Source organism: Lingula anatina, chromosome 2 (assembly GCF_051362555.1).
Source record: "Lingula anatina isolate TDL-2025a chromosome 2, LinAna3.0, whole genome shotgun sequence".
Classification (NCBI taxonomy): domain Eukaryota; kingdom Metazoa; phylum Brachiopoda; class Lingulata; order Lingulida; family Lingulidae; genus Lingula; species Lingula anatina.
Genome location: NC_141768.1, coordinates 10,622,493 through 10,639,361, shown reverse-complemented (window position 1 = coordinate 10,639,361; position 16,869 = coordinate 10,622,493). Strand labels below are relative to the sequence as shown.

Below are 16,869 nucleotides of genomic sequence, written 5' to 3'. Positions count from 1 at the left end.
GACGGCTCTTGGTTGTGAATCCACAAGATATTCAAAGATCATTTATTAGTTTTTTATTCAATTCTGTGTCAATTTGGCAGCATTTTGGCCATTCTTCTCTTTACTATATCAGTTTTCATGTACATTAATCATTTACTTCTAGGTGGAACAGTACTACCAGAGAGCACTGGAGATCTATGAGACCAAATTAGGACCTGATGATCCTAATGTTGCCAAGACAAAGAATAATCTAGTAAGTGCAGACTCTAGTGTGCTCGGCAAAAAGACTATCACAGCTTAAAAATGGAACTATGTGTTATTCTACGTCAAAAGTTCTAACTTAACAGATTCATTTTATTGTAGTAGTTAAAGACACACATTGCACATTAGAACTTTATAAAGCTAGCATTATGTTTTTTCTGTAAATCACCAAGGAATAACCTGTTCAAGCTATTGATGGTTTATTACTGAATATTCTGTTCTATAGATATACAGGGTTGCCAGCTCCACCTGTTAGCAATTGCATTCTGCATTTCTTTTACCACAGACTCATTTGTGTTGGGCTGATATTGAAATGTTAATAACATGATGATATATTCCGTGTTGACAACCTTGTTTTTATTGGGTGATATTCAACTATTTATATGCTAATTCAGGCCTCTGCCTACTTGAAGCAAGGGAAATACAAGCAAGCTGAAATCCTTTACAAAGAGGTTCTCACTAGGGCACATGAAAAGGAATTTGGGAAAGTGGATGGTGGGTTTAAACTTAATTTAATATTCCTCATCTTTTGATTTGAAGAAAGCAATTTAGTTTCAAGCTCTTCATACAGTAAAACATAAATCTCTTTGGCGTAAAAGTGAAAATTTAGTTAAATTTAGAGTAAGTTATGAGAGGATTTTGTATCTCACAACTTTAGTTTTATTGAGAGGTTTTCCTCTGAAGAAGGTGTTACTGTCCCAGGGGCAATGATTTTGATAAGGCTAGAAATACTCCTAACACTTTACACATTCAACACTAACTTTGAAGCGTTTTCCTTCCAGGTGACAATAAGCCCATCTGGATGCAGGCGGAGGAGAGAGAGGAGAACAAGGTGAGGGTTTTTCGCTGTGTGACTACTTCACATGCTGAGTGTGGCCACCTTGACATCTTACTGTCATACACCGTGCATGATGGAAACGGGAACTATTACACAGTTAACAAGATGACTTTTTGATATGCTACTAACACATACTCTTGCTAAGATGCACATTATATAAAAGATATTATATTCTAAACTCTCCCTGTCCCTTGCACGTGACAGATGTACTAAAATTCCACATGATCTGAACCGCCTGGAGCATAGAATGTGGAACTTTAGAAGCTGACTCTGACTAATTACGCACATGTTTGTATTAATTTGTTGGTTTGTGTTTGTTTTGTCTATTGCATATATATATTATAGTATTTTTTTTGTCTGCTTCAGTTTTGGTTGACTTTTTCTTTGAGAATGAATATGTTTTGCTTTATCAAGGAGATGTATGTAGTGAGATGCTTGCCGTGTAGCACATTTTGTTTTATATGCAAAAAGTCTTTTGAATTAAGGCTTGAGCTTATAAAACAAAGCTGTCTAGAAATACTCAAAACTTACAGAATTATTTATGTATATTTTTGATTTCAATTTTCTTTTTCTGTGGAAGTGAGATTGTAGAATAGAGTCATTTGGGAAATTGAAAGATTAATCAAAAGAGATTGTTTTATTAAGTTTGATAATTGGAAGTTATTACATTGATCAGTTTGTAATAAATTTTGTTATAATTACTAACTGCACTGTTTTTTTGTTTTCCTTCCTTGCAATTTGTCATCATATATTCATGTTTCATTTTTATGTTGTTATTTTTCCATTCAACTAAGCCCATTTCTGTTCTGTTGCATTTTATTAGCATTTGTATGTTGTAAGTATACATTGCATGCTGTGGCACTGTGTTGATGTTGTTTCTTTTACCCAGACTACATCTTCCAGCTTTATTTGCATCAATTTTTTTCTCGGCTTATTTGCATTTCTAAGCATTAAGATGTACTCAGAGTTGCTAACTGCACTATGAATTCACATGAATTTTTTTTTATACCAAAATTTTAAGCTCAACATTTGAAGTGAAGAAAACTTGTAACAGCAGTGATGCATAATGGATTTTTTTTTTGTTTGTTTAAGATAATATTTATTAACTTTGTCTGACAATTAATAGGCTTGCTGTGTATTGTTTTGATACATTTATTTATAACTAAGATATAAATGAAAAAGATCAGTCCTTTCTGTTAAGCAATTTCTTAATCAATAACTACTTTTTCCATGTAAACCTTACTTAAACGCGTTTGTGGGTTGGTTCTCAGTATTTTTGCTGTTGGTCAGTGAGATTCTGGCTGGTTTCTTCATTGTCAACTACAGACTTGCTTTTTGTTTGGTTTTAAATATCCCATTCCACACATCTTGGGTTTTTTATCTGGAATTGATGCCATACTAGAGCAGGAAAGGGTGGAGGGGGGAGGGTAATGGTGTTTTTCAATTATGTTGTGATGAAAACCATTGCATTTTGGACTTTAAATTTCAACATCTCTGGTTACAGCATATCTGCAAAAGTTGCTTATAAAAAAAAGAGCCTTGCCTTGATGCAGAAATGAATATTTACATTTTCTCTTCTCTTTATCCTCTGATTGCTTGACATTTTAGGATGATATATTTTAAAAAATACAGCTCCCTCTATTATTAAATTAGTGAGTAAAGATAGTAAAATATTACCACATAATAATACCCTACCAATTTTGGTTTTATAATATGGCATAACATAATGGTGTATGATATAATGAATGGAACTGTTTATTTAATGCCATTTTAGGGCAAGTTCAAGGATAATGCCCCATATGGAGAGTATGGAGGCTGGCACAAGGCTGCCAAGGTAGACAGGTGAGGAGAAAAACTGTTTTTCACATAACGTATGTACAGATATGATGTAATGATAGTATGTAATAAAAGTTCATTTTGACTTTATCTTAGAAACCAATCTGTTAAAGAAATGCCACAAAATGATATTGGTATTTAATGGATATTTTCTTCAATTTACAACATTAGTCAAGAGATTGAAGGAAATGATGACAAATTGATGACACAGTTGATGGGCTTCTGTTACTAAAGGTCACTCATGATATTTTACTCATCTGTTATGCTTCTTATTCTAGCCCTACTGTTACCACCACATTGAAAAACTTGGGAGCCCTCTACAGAAGGCAGGGCAAATATGAAGCTGCAGAGACGCTTGAAGAATGTGCCATAAGGTCTAGAAAGAATGTAAGTTTGTGCAGATGATTATTGCAGGTCAATTTTTATGCTATTGGTTATATTTTCACCGAAGCTTGTTAAAGTGGTTTTTATTACATCCAAGCCTCATGTTATCTGTTCATGTTCTATGGAATTTAAGTGGCTTGTTTCCCATTAATGTTAAAGATAGCATATATTGTCTTTGTGGACAGCCTGCATGTTTGATAAATAATCATTTGGCAAATGTGTATTGATATCAGCTGCATTTTTTTTTTTTCTATTTTAGATATGTTGCTCTCATTAAGATGCTTAAATATATGATATGTAAATAATGCAGCTTCAATATGTAGCATTATCACCTATTTTTGTAAGTTTGGCCTTAATACTTTGGCTGTGTCTCCATTTGATGCTGTCATTTATTAAGTTTTCCCTTGACTGTGAAATAAATGTGCATGAGGGGTATCAACTTTAATGTTTTGGTTCAGGCGCTCGATGTTGTGCGGCAAACCAAGATTGCTGAAGTGCTCGGAAGCGAAGGCAAAGATCAAAATACCCCAAAAGAGAAGAAGCGCTCCAGCAGTAAAGATCGCATGCGCCGAGACTCTGCAGATAGTGTCTCTTACGACAAGAGTGGTGGTAATGCTGATGATGTGAGTATCAGCATCGATTGGCAGGGCGACGGGGTACGTATGAGTACAGCACAAGAAACATTCCAACATGCACTGGATAGTGGTTGATGTCTCGTTGTAGTTTCTGTATACTTTTTATTTAAAAATTTCTAGTTTGTGTAGAGTTATTCAATTTGTTATTATTTTAAAAATGTCTTTGTTATCTAATGGTCATTCAGATATTTTGAAAACAAAAGCATGAAAAAAAGATAAAGCCATTGTTTATATTTTTTTAAATACCGGCCAAGTGATGAGACAACTGTACTCTGCATGTCCTCACTGCTCGACTAAATTGATATATATATATATATATATCTACTCTGACATTTCTGAAACATTAGTCATAGTATAGATGGTTGTGTTGGAATGTTTCTCAGTATCAATAGTGTGTTCTTAGCCTGTGAAGAGTGGCATGTTATACTGCTTATTGTATTTGTTCTTTTCTTACTAACAAAACCACCCCTTTATCAGTGCTCCTTTAAGTCTCTGTTATGCTATTTTGCCAAATTTGTCTTTATTTTAGTGAAGAAAATGTAGTTTCTTAGGTTTGTTTATTTCTTTTTCTTTTGTTTGTTTATTTTCTTTCTGAATTAATAGTTTTCTGGATTTTTGCCTATCGCCTGGCTTGCTCAATCTGTTAGCTATCCTCATAGTTTATTTTTGAATTTAGAAGACATTTGCTTTGTGGTTGTTGCAACAATTGACTTGATTTGGTGCATGTTAACAAATTATCTTCTACCTGACTTGTTTGCTGTGGCTTAAGATTTCAGATTCAGTTTTAATTTTGTAATTATTTATAGTCACTGGCTTGGCATAAGGAATGGTCATTTCTTTTAAATCTATATAAGATCATTCTATTCACAAATGGAGTTGGCTTTTAGGAATTTACTTGATAATCTTTTATATGCATGATTTAACATGTTTTTACCTTCAACTGGAAACAGAAATACTTTCGTAGTATTACTGCATGGAATGGTATTGTGCATAAATTTGTTTTCAAGTTTTCCATAATTTTCTCTTCAAGAATGAATCGGTATTTGTAGTTATTATTATATCAACTCTAACACATTCACCTCCAATTTCACAATCTTGCACAAATGATTTGTTTGCAATATAGACTCGCGCATGAGAAATGTCTTAATCTTTTTTTAACCCATCTTCCAATACCTCTATAATTTAGTGACATGCCAGTTGACCAGTATTTGATTAGAACACACTATTTTCTGTACTCATACTTACAGTGCTCATTACTTATGTGAAATAATTGTATTTTTCATTGTCTTTATTAAGATATTAAGATATAATTATACTTATATAAATACGATTATAGCACTGTATAGTACTTTTTACTCCACATAAACAACCTTTGGAACTTTTGTTAGTTTTCAGCAACTGTTTATTGGACCATTCAAAATATATACATGCATATGTAGATGAATGAAAATATGTATGTTTTCAACATAAGTGTGGAAATTGTGAAGCTTCCATGTTATCAACTTATTTGGGGACTTGAAAGGCAACTAGAACTGAACTGCAATCTTTTATACACAAAATTTGTTGCATTTCTCATTACTTGCTCCCTTTTGTTTTCTTTTGACCTACATCAAAGCCTGATTACACTTCAGTCTTATCTATTTTATAAATTTAAATCAGTTGCCAAATATCTTCTGCTACTCCTTTTTAAAGCTTATATTGTTTAAACAAGGATCCTCTGCATTGTATCAGAATATGTTGGTGCAGTTTAAGCACAGTCAGTCTTCTCTTTATTTTTGTGTTGACTAAGCTTCTGCACAGAGCACAGCATTTTGAGCTGTATGTATATGGCTATATATCAAATCAGACCTACTCTAAATAGCTGTGGACAGTACACTTAAACCTTGGAGTTAGGAATAGTGCCTATTCTCAAATATATTTTAATTCAAATTCTAAAAAAAAATATGGTAATGGATATTGTGACTTAGAACTGATTTGTCTTGTAATAGTATTTTAACTGGGATAGATATCATTTAGAATAGGTCAGCATCCACTGAGAGTGTAGTGTCCGCCACTTACATTATCTTGCTCCAACATAATGCAATGCTGATGCTTTGTTGTCTTGTGAAGTTGACGTGTGCCTTCCTTTCAGCAAGTCTTCTCTCCTGTGTGGCAGGCACAGATCCTCAGTTGGTCCATAGTGGGGGTAACTCTAGTGGCAGACTTTCTGTCATTTGTGATTACTATTTACTTCAAAAATATCGTGGAATATTTCTCTTTTCTGTGACAACAAAAGATGAGAAACTTATTAAGATGAACTGTGAAGGTTTCACAGCCATGTAAATGAAATCAGCCTTCCTTCCAGGGATGTAAAATCCTCTTCATATAACTATGTGGCCATTCTATACGGAACTGTAATAGATCAAGAAGCACTTCAGCTGGGTTGGGAGAAAAATATTCAGTCATTTAACGTATCCAACATTGTGATAATGGGTGGTATGCACAGATTTTCTTTAGTAGCATTTTTTATTCGATCATTTCTTTTTATCTTCTGTCAAGAAATTCATTCTTTGCTTTTCTTGTGCATCTATGTTGTGTGTCTGATGAACTTTGCATGCTTTCAGCTGTGTTGTACATCTTTTAGTTGTCACAACTTGGATGTCGGATCTCTTCTAGTGTACGTGGGTATTAAAGTTTGCACTGTAACTTTGGTGATGGATCTACATGCCACTAAATTACCCCCATAAGGCCAAAAAAAATCAGGTCATCTTTTAACCACCATATAATTGGTTAATTTAGAGGGATAAAGTTAATATTCTGTTCTAACTTGCCCTTCTACTAGACTGGGAAACTAAAACGCAGTGGTTCGTTTTCCAAACTACGAGCATCCATTAGACGTAGCAGCGCTAAACTGGTACAGAAACTGAAAGGAAAAGGGTCCTCCGACTCTGACTCTAATTTGGGAAGGTAAGATAGACCCCTTCTCCCCCTGACTTACAATATAACAGACTTACTTTAGCATGCATGGCTTGGTGATACTAGTGTTAGAAGGTGCCAGTGTTTAATGACATGCAGTGCATTGTGCAGAGATATCTAACAAACTAGCTACCAATTACTCTTTTTATTTGTGGAAATAGGGTCGGCTTGCATCGGTTATTGTTTTTTTGTTTAATTTGAAAGTTACCATGTTTAGTTTTGTTGGATTTTGATTGTTTGCTTGCAGTCCTTGTGCTTGATATTTGACTGTTTTAAAGTAAATGATTATTTTTTTTTTTTCTTTTAAGTTTAGTTTAACGTGTATTTAGTTATTGTATTTATTTTATGTTGTGCTTCAGTTTGCTTGATTTTGATTAGCCATTTCAATTATTTTCAAAGTAAAATATAGGATTTAATAACCAAATTAAACTTAACTTGCACCAATACTTCCTGGAAGGAGGTGAACATTTTCAAATTGTCAAAGTTTTAAGCACATAATGGAAGCTTAAAAGTTATATTGTTTAATGGTCAACATTTTGAAGGAAAAAAAAACACTACGATTGGTATGCATTCACATTTTGATTAACCCAAATGGAAACTTAAAAATTAACCATAGTTACAGCCTGACAATTAGAACCCTGATATGTCTGGCAAGACCTAATTAATGATAAGTAATATACTAGTTGATTTGTGGCTGTGTGCAGAGATAAGGCTAAACATGGAAACAAATCGAAATTTTCAAAGAATCGAATAACCTGATTTAAAAAAAATCTCCGTTTTAGATTTTGCTTTGCGTTTAATAAAATGACTTGCATTTACCAGAGTTGTTTGTCACTATTAAAAATTATATAATTCTGCTTTGCTAAGCTGTTAAGACTAGCCGTTTAGGTTAGATGAAATATCCAGTACTGCAGCAGATTAAAAATAAAGCTGTGTGCCATAAATATTCATATCACTATTGCTTTTTTTGCACTAACCCCACATGACTATTTGAATCTGAGCCTGCACAGCTTTATAGTATTCCATCTGGCTTCAGTCTTATTTCAAGAAATTCCAGTTTTTAATTGTATCGTTTATTCTCTTGTGTTCTCTTGCAGTTCAAATACACTTAAGCCTTTCAATCCAAACTTCAAGTAGGTAGTCCCAGAGTTATATATATTTAGCTTAGTTATGTCACTGTAGTCTACCTAGGTTGACTTAACAAAATAATTGCTTAGACTGGTAGGTATAGTGGAGTGAGCTGACAAAGAGGATTTCCTGACAAATACAGGGGAAGCAATATTTTTTCAATTTGATGTACTGCTTACTAACTAAGTTTTGGTTGAGGGGGGGGGGGGGGGGGAGAAAAAGTTGAATTTGGTGGAAAATAAAGTTTCTGCTCATTAAATATGTTACTTTAGTTAAATACAACTGCTGTGCATGCAGCAACCTGCAATGTATCATAAGTTGGAGGCCATGTTTATTTCAGGTGAAAGTCTGCATTGCTGTGGGGTTTTATATTTTTTCTTTATTTTGATTTTTTTTCTTGTTTTATGTTGCAGCATGAAAAGAGCAAGCTCAATGTCAGTGCTGAACGCAAACAGTAAAGAAGAAAAATTTAATGTGAGTTCCTGTTTAAAAAAAATTGGAAAATATAGACCTTTACAGATATGAAAGCACAAATGTTGTCACATGAATGCAGGAATCTCACAGATTTTGGTTCATTTTTCAAGTCTTAAATTACATGCATGTGTTTGAAGACTTTTCACATGCAACTTTGTACATATAAATTTTGTCAGGTTGGTATCTTGGTTATTCATGAAAAGGCCAAGGGTTTTATTTTACATCTTGCAAACATCAAAAAAAAAATTAATCTCATAGAACATGGGTATCCTTCTCCATGCACATGTTGTTAACCTGACATTACCAAATGTTTGTCCTGTAGTGTTACATACACGATGTACATGATCTTAAGTGACACGCTAAGATTTATAAATGTAACCATCTGTGTCATTGGTCAAGTAACACTAATAGAGTTTTCATATCAGTAAGGGTTAGTGCATTATGATCAAAACATCCAGACCCCTCAATATGAGTTTTGATCATCAAATCGTTGTCATTTGGTAAGAAATGTAAAATAAAATGCAGTTGGACTTGAGTCAACTTTACCTACAGCATGCTGACATTTTTAATAATGGTATTGAACAGTGTGTATGTATATATACATATATATTTTGTTTGGTTTTTTGTTACAGGATAATCGCCGCTCGAGTACTGACCTAAGTCGTCATAACAGAACAGCAAGTACTGATCGTATATCACAAGGACCTTTCTAATGCTTCCTTTTGTTGTATATTTAATGTAAAGTAGACTGAGTGTACTGCTATACAGAATGTATGAATGTGGACATAAACCAAATGAAATCAACATAGCAGCCAGCTGATCAAGATATTCATTCACCTTGGACATTGAGAGCTGTATATATTTTTGCCTGTCTGCTTTACATGGCCTTGAAGTTGTAAATGCATTTATTTCTCTTGTATACATCATTTTGACAGCTTCTCTTGAATGTGCTGTGTTAAAGGAATAAGCACTGCTTGCAAACCATTGAAAATGGAATTGAAAACTTAATCTCTTTAATAATACAAACACCAAATGATTGTTGTTCTTGCTGTAGGGTATCCTTATATCGAGTATCTTGATCAGCTGGCTACTGAAATGCCAAATTTGGACCTTGGACATTATTAAATGTAGATTTATCATTGCTGGAGTGTGTAATGGCTAAAAGTTCTCAATACAAATAGTTTATCTTGGTGGTTTGGGACAGCACCACAGAGTTCAATGTTTTTCCCTTTTCTTGTCACGATGCAAAAAGGTACTGCTTGATATATAGCCAAGAGCAATGGACAGTATGAAAGGAACTTGTCTCTTTATGAAAGTATAAATGTTTAGTTCATAATTGTAGGAATTTGTAGTGCTGTCCCCAATATAATTAAAGTACCAATATCCAGCTTTTCTGTCAATATGTGCTAGTAACCTACTTCATTGTAAAAACAAGTTGGTACAAATGTGAATTTAAGCTGAATAATTATACAAATTCAAAGGATGTTCATGTAATTTATTATGTTGTACAATGCTCAAGCACTGCACTTAAATTAATTGGGTTATTTGATTGGGTTATTATATTTAGAAGATGTGGGTGGAAGTGAATGGCAAGACAAACACATTATGATCCAGAAAGACAGTACTAGATGACTATTAAATTTTCAAAATGGTGCTAATAGGGTAAATTTACATTCTAGTTGGGACCCTGGAATCTTGGGCCCCTTGAATCCAAAATTGGAAGCTTGGGTAGAAGTTAGTTATAGCTTCAGCATGTTCATTATTAAGTACTGTCTTCATTGTATGGTTTCGACAACAAAGGATGTTGTATTTCGAGGAAGCTGCCAACTTTCCCTTGTTAGAAAATCTAGCTAAGAAAGTAAGGGCAGCTTCATTTTAGATTTACGAGAAGCAGACATCTTAATGCAATGACAACCATGTTTGCTATTATCAGATGATGGTACCATACCATGGTGTGTTCTGTCAGGTGTCTGGACTTCACTGGGGCAATGTGGTAAATGGAATTGTCAGTAATTTTTACATTCCATAAGGGCAAGAGTACTTATAACTTGCTGATGTACCATTGTTATAAGATTGGGAGAGGTCTTGAGACTAGTTGTCTAGTAAAACTGAAGCAGGTCATTCACTTTGAAAAGGCACATTCTTACATTTGATTTATTGAGGAACCTTAGTCTTTGGTCAGCTTGAAAAAGATGCATTTTGTTACGTTACCTCTTATTTTTGTTTACTTATACTTGGGCGAAAGATGTTTTTGGTTTGGTAACAGGTGAAGAGTATTTAATCTACAACAGTGTTCTGATGGTTTCATTCAAGAAAATTTGCAGTTAATTTGCAGTGAATGCAAACATTTGTAGTACATGGGGCCTTCATAAATCGGGGTCTAGCCAAAACTGATAATGTTATCCCTTTTCCAGTACAGATCTGTACAATTTATATATCAATTCTAATTCAAGAAACAAATCTTTTCAGTACAGATTTTAATAATTATGTTCTTTCTTTTTAATGTAAAGATGGTGGGACTATTAAGTAATCTAGTTTATGAAGGCCTTTTTGTAGATTTGACAATTCAACACAAATTGCTTTCTCTGAACTGACGACCTTTATGTTGGAGTTGGTCTTGGTTTCCGTATTTGTCAATTTCCTATGAAATAAATATAGTATGTAATGGCTTACAACATTTCTTTATTTTTTTTTTACTTATTCAAAGAACAAAATTAAGTACAACAGATTCAGATATTGTGAATGATTCAAATTCCACAAGTTTGGTCCAATGCCTGGAAGTAAAAAAACTTCTAGTACAGATGCAATACATCGTCCTGAAACAAAATGAAAACCTGCTTGATATGCTTGCACCATTTCTTGCTAATTTGTAAAAAAGAAAATTTGATTACTCTCTTAACCAAGCACCACGTCCATTAATGCAAGTTACATAAAATTTGATCAAAATATTGCAAAAAAGGAAAAATTGATTAAGTTCTGGACCATTAATGAGTCAATTTCACAACCATCTCTAATAATGGATCTGCACCAGAAATGGTATAGGAGTGTAAACAACAAAAAAAAATGACTTAGAAACATCCAAAGGTTCATCAATGCAATACAAATTGTATACAATGTTACTGAAAATTCACAAACTGGTTTTGTTGTGATAAACCAGACTTTAAAAAAAATACTAAAGAAAGCCCTAATATCATTTCTAGAGAATAGTAAACTTAAAAAGTACAGTACAAAATACAGCAAAAAAACAGCTGCCATCTAAAACATTTATGTGCACAACATGTATAAAATATAATATTAGTACAGGAAAAAACTACAGTGCTGTAGTAATAGATAATATGTAAAGCTCTCAGTTACACCAAATCATCTTAGTGTTCTGGAGAATAGTAGCGAGATCATGTAACTGACAATATACCTATAACTTGCCTACAAAAATATATATAAATGAATTTCCACTAAACAATCTTAAGTACAAACACTCTGAACAACTCAGACTTTGTGGTAGGACAGTCTAAAAATATGCTGCATTCTATATTAAGATATAAATACTCTAGAACAAAGTCTATTTATCTCAGAATATGATGAGGTATAGTCATCCTTCAAAGTCAATTGTTTCGGAGTCTTCAGTTTTCTTCTTCCTCCTCCTCCTCTTCTCCTTCGTCCTCTCCATCCAGATCCTCCTCCTCTTCATCATCAACTACATCCTCTTCGCCTTCCTCATCTTCAGCCTCCGCCTCCTCACCCTCGACCTGGGCCACATCGGCCCCATTGGTTGCTTTCTTACAAGGTGCCTCATTGCTGGCGTAGAGTTCAGTCAGTGAGGAGATAACATTGTAATCCTTGAGGTCGTCCTGAGATAAAGCAGGGTTCTCTGGTCTGTTCAACAGAAACACACCAATACCAGCTTTACCAGCAGCTTGAGCCTCTGAAAAATACAACAAAAAGGGTAGACTAAATGTTAGACATTAGTAGATGGGCAATAGAAAAAAAAACTTGTTCAGTCATGCATTTTGAATCAAACTCGAATTACAAATGACCCTGATATAAATCAAATTCAAAACATGTATGCATAGAATAGAAAATGGACTAAAATAACTGTAGAAATTGCACCTGCTTGTAACTAGTAATGTGCTGCAATTCTGTAATCATGCACACAAAGCTTCTAAATGCATAATCAAGGTTTTCAATCTGAAAGTAAGATAAACCTAGCAACATCAATTTTCACTAATGGATAGTTGCGCCTACCTGCTGGCGTGTCTGTCACATAGAGCGTCTCCTCCGGCTTAACCCCAATGTCATTGATAATGTTCTTATAGCTTTCCATTTCAGTCTTTGCCCCGACTTTGGAGTCAAAAAAACCAGACAGACACTGAAACAAAAAATGTTCATCTATGATATATGACAGATAATTGGTGTATTTTTTACTTTATATACTGAAATACATATAAAAAGGGTTTCTATTATACTTTTCTTCCCTATTATTTATTTAACAATGACAAAAATTGATTGAAAATGTACAATGGAGCTTAGAGAAAGACCTAGATGTTATATGAACATCTTTCTAATACTAAAGCCACTCCAACCCTTTGTTGATATTTAACAATAAGACTAGTAGTTACTTTTATGAAATAATATAATGTACACCAGAGACAACATTTTAATCATCTATGGCCAAGTGGAACACCTTTTAGCATTTTCCCAATAATCTTTTTGCTGTGTGTTAGTTTAATTATAACAGAGAGTAATTACAGACAGTAGAAAGAAGGATAAAAACTGCCTCTGTTCTAATATCAATATATTCCTAAATATCATCTTATTAGTTGCCATAGCAACTACACTGTGAATAAGTATATTGGCATAGGAACAGCGTCATCTTGAGTGGAGTCAAATGAAATTTCTATTTCTAAGCTAGATATCAACTCACTTTATTGCCTATCTGCTTTCTCGTATCAATTAAAATACAGGACTTCATAGTCCCCAACATATTATTCAATTTCAAAACACTGCCATGTTTTAATGGTAGCACAAATCTTCCCCAAAATATTAAACAATGTTTTGTGTATAAAAGAGGGTTTTTAAGGTCTAAGTTCACCAGATGTTCAACTTTGGCTAAATGAAATGAGAAATGTGAGACAGTTTTTATTCAAGTTGATCACTGATGTGGTGATAAAACAATTATTTGGTTAGATAAATAATATGCTAGAATAACCATGATAATATACCAGATGCACGGAGGGCTGTGGCTTAATAGAGCAATTATATGTCTACCTTTGAGTTATCTCCTTGTGCAGAGTATGTGAAGAGTAATTTCTGTACATCCATGCTGGTAGTGGAGAACAGATACACCTGTCTGCTGTCAGTGGCAACCTCTTTTAGGGCAGGCACCACATCATCAAACAATCTAAATGAAACAAAACAGAGGACTGAATACATGGGACTCTATGAAAAATATCTTCACAACATTCTGCATCACTATTGATATAAAATTCAACTGGAAAAACATTTGGTTCAAGAAACAACCAGATTTTATGCGTAGAAAAATTTGTACCTGAAATAATCACCATGTAAATAGACTTCATTCTGCAATCTGAAAAGCTTTATCACTTCTGAAAGCAACTGGGACTGTCCTTTAAATACTTACTTTCCTTTCATCTTCTCCATTTTAAATGCCTCCCTCAAAATCTGGGACTGAAGCTGACAGGCTGCTGTTGTTGCCTTCTCCTGGCTCATCTGCCATTTCAGGTTCTCTGTAATGCTAGCAATCACCTCCTCCTGGGGATCATCAGCAGCCTTGACTTCAACCACCCCTTCAGTGCCAGCTTCTTTATCTTGTTGCGCCTGAATATTTCAAAACAACCATGATAAAATGAAGCATAATTATTCTACTTGATTTTCACATATCCAGAAAAGAATGTTGACCTTTAAAAAAACTGCAAAATGAAAAAAAAAAAAAAAAAGAGCAGCTCTTTATGGCAAGACCAGAGGGCATATAAACAACAATTACTGTATAAATCTAGAACATTTCATCTCTTCATATATCTAAGCTATGTATCTGAACTGAACTGAAAGACAAGAGTGAGGCCAAGACAGAATACACTGGAAGAAGCATGCTGAGGCCTTTGTCCAACAGAGGAACACTTTAGGGCTTTGAATGATGATGATAATGATGTATCATAGTTGTCTAGTCATGGAAACATAAAGCACTAATCACATGACCTTTACAAGGAAGAGGGTCTCCTATCAAAAATATTCCAATGGCCTTTTTTACTGCAATTACCTGTTGAATGAATTAAGATATTTTCAAAGTATGCTCATACTCGCATATGAGGTTTTTCAAGAAAGGCTACAGGCTATTTACAATGGCTAAAGAAAATAACAGACGGATTTAATTTAGCAAACTTAGATCTCAGAGGCAAAATAAATGTTTAGAAACAAAAGCCACTATTATGGCCTTTGCAGGTCAAAAGGGTGATAGTCGATAACTAAAATGTTGCTAAAGACTACAAAAAATTCATTTTACTTTTTAATATAAATAATATGCACAGAAACCTTGGATACCTTTCAGGGTATCATAATAAAAGCTTCAGTTAATTGAAAGGCACACTGAGATGCATTTTTTACTACCTTTTTTATTTTCTTTGACAAATAAGGGCACTTAAATGAAATATGATACCACCTTTTTGGCCATAACATCAAAACCAAGTTTATTTCACCCTATTAAAAAGACACCCATCTTCCTTTCTTTCTGAAAGAGTTACAAACACCTGCTATGCCTGTCAAAATAATTAATAAGCATAATATTCTAGAAAAAATTGAACTTTAAGTGCAAGCCCCCCTCCCTCAATTTCTTGTCTCTATATGTAAAACAACCTCAAAATTCACCTTACCTGTTCTCTTAGTGAAGTAATGACATTCTGAAGCTCCTCAGATTCCCAATTCTTAGTCAAATATTCTTGTATATTTTCAGTTACATATTGATTGACTTCATTCTGAAATTAAAAATCATTCATGTTTAAAGTAACTGTTGATTTACAGACATTTTGTAACAATTTGTTTTTAACTGTGCAAGTAAAAAACATGGTCCCAAGTAATTAATGTCAGTCTTGTCATATTTTACAACTCTTCAGTGATTATATTGTTGCCAGCAAATTATGGCAACAATAATGCGGTTCTCTTTTATATCACTGTACATAAAAATGATGTAAGTACTATAGAAACATACAAAAAAGAACCTTTTTAAACATTTGCCGCAAATAAAACATACCTAAATCAACTCCCCTAACAATGAAGGATTAGACTGGTAAGTTTGGCAATTTCTATACACATTTAAGTTTTATTTCTAAGATGGGATTTCTCTTGTATTCATATTAACAAAAATATCATAAACGCTATAGTTCTAATTCATATCCAATAAACATCATCTTAGGCCCTCACTTTTGACTGTCCTGTGACTTCACCTATTACAACAATCAAACACTTAACTGCCATATCAATTATGTTTCTAGAAAATATTTTCAAAATTAAAATTCTGCAGTTCTAAATTATTTTAATTTAATTGATTTACTCTGATATCTGATTTGCCATATTAAATTAAATATGCAGAAATATCACCAATTTAATTATCTAATTAACTAAAATGAGAAATCCCATTAGCCGTCAAGTAAATTGCTGAAAACATTTACTTTTTGCACGTTTTATTTCGAAACCTAGAGAGAATTCTTCCTGGAACTATTAATTTTATGTGCATATCACATGACAATAATGTCATGGAAGCCCAGCTGCACGGTGAATCAAATATTTAATAATCGACAGATTAAGTAATCAGAACCGTTACTTCATTAGCGCAAAACATAACAATTCTTAATTCTAACATTTAAAACAGAATATGTCAGTTATACCGACACTGATATGATACCGGTGGACAAAGCCCTTTGTCTGGAATTCAAATTTTGCGGGCTTTTGGCATGCTGAGAAAACTGAAAAACGCAGAAAACTTACCTTCATGAACGAAATTGGAGATGTAGTGCCTTCTACGTCGAGTAGCAATACTTTCACATTTTCCAGGATATCACTGGCATCAGAGATCGGTCTTTTCGTTTGTGCCATTTCGGAGAATTACAGTGGTCTGCAAGTTGACAGGTGAAACTCACGCCGGTTGTTTTTGACTCTTTGTTCCGAGTACGCACGTGTGGCTTCCGGGAAGCCTCGCTTTAAATGGTAGACCCTCTGTCTTTCATCCCTATTCTAGTCGCCTCGTCTCCAATTAAGTCATTCAAAATCAAATATCGAACCACCGTCACTGTTTTTTATTAATTGTACAAAAATACAGAAAGCTATGTAGATATTTTTATTCCCTATGTAGTGAATATTCCGTATATTTTA

The 16,869-nt window shown here is 33.8% G+C and overlaps 2 protein-coding genes across 18 annotated transcripts in view; one reads left to right on the top strand and one right to left on the bottom strand.

Moving 5' to 3' along the window:
* Positions 1–11,165, top strand: part of LOC106164206 (kinesin light chain) — a 27,309-nt gene extending 16,144 nt beyond the window's left edge. For 8 of the 17 annotated variants that reach the window (XM_087006162.1, XM_087006170.1, XM_087006161.1 and 5 more), the window contains 10 exons: positions 143–232; positions 636–735; positions 1,023–1,072; positions 2,853–2,920; positions 3,193–3,301; positions 3,757–3,954; positions 6,755–6,879; positions 7,986–8,021; positions 8,430–8,490; positions 9,123–11,165. In XM_087006162.1, the coding sequence (XP_086862288.1) occupies positions 143–232; positions 636–735; positions 1,023–1,072; positions 2,853–2,920; positions 3,193–3,301; positions 3,757–3,954; positions 6,755–6,879; positions 7,986–8,021; positions 8,430–8,490; positions 9,123–9,203 (918 nt within the window). In that variant the 3' untranslated portion in view covers positions 9,204–11,165. The remainder of the gene's footprint in view (positions 1–142; positions 233–635; positions 736–1,022; positions 1,073–2,852; positions 2,921–3,192; positions 3,302–3,756; positions 3,955–6,754; positions 6,880–7,985; positions 8,022–8,429; positions 8,491–9,122) is intronic. The other 9 variants (XM_087006166.1, XR_015333130.1, XR_015333129.1 and 6 more) reach the window with 9 other exon arrangements.
* LOC106164209 (enolase-phosphatase E1) lies at positions 11,156–16,691 on the bottom strand. Its single transcript, XM_087006179.1, has 6 exons — positions 16,486–16,691; positions 15,375–15,476; positions 14,129–14,325; positions 13,756–13,888; positions 12,733–12,856; positions 11,156–12,412 (listed from the first exon to the last, which is right to left on the bottom strand). The coding sequence occupies exons 1-6, from the start codon at positions 16,591–16,593 to the stop codon at positions 12,111–12,113; spliced, it is 966 nt and encodes a 321-aa protein (XP_086862305.1). The 5' UTR covers positions 16,594–16,691; the 3' UTR covers positions 11,156–12,110.
* Between the last annotated feature and the right edge of the window lie 178 nt (positions 16,692–16,869).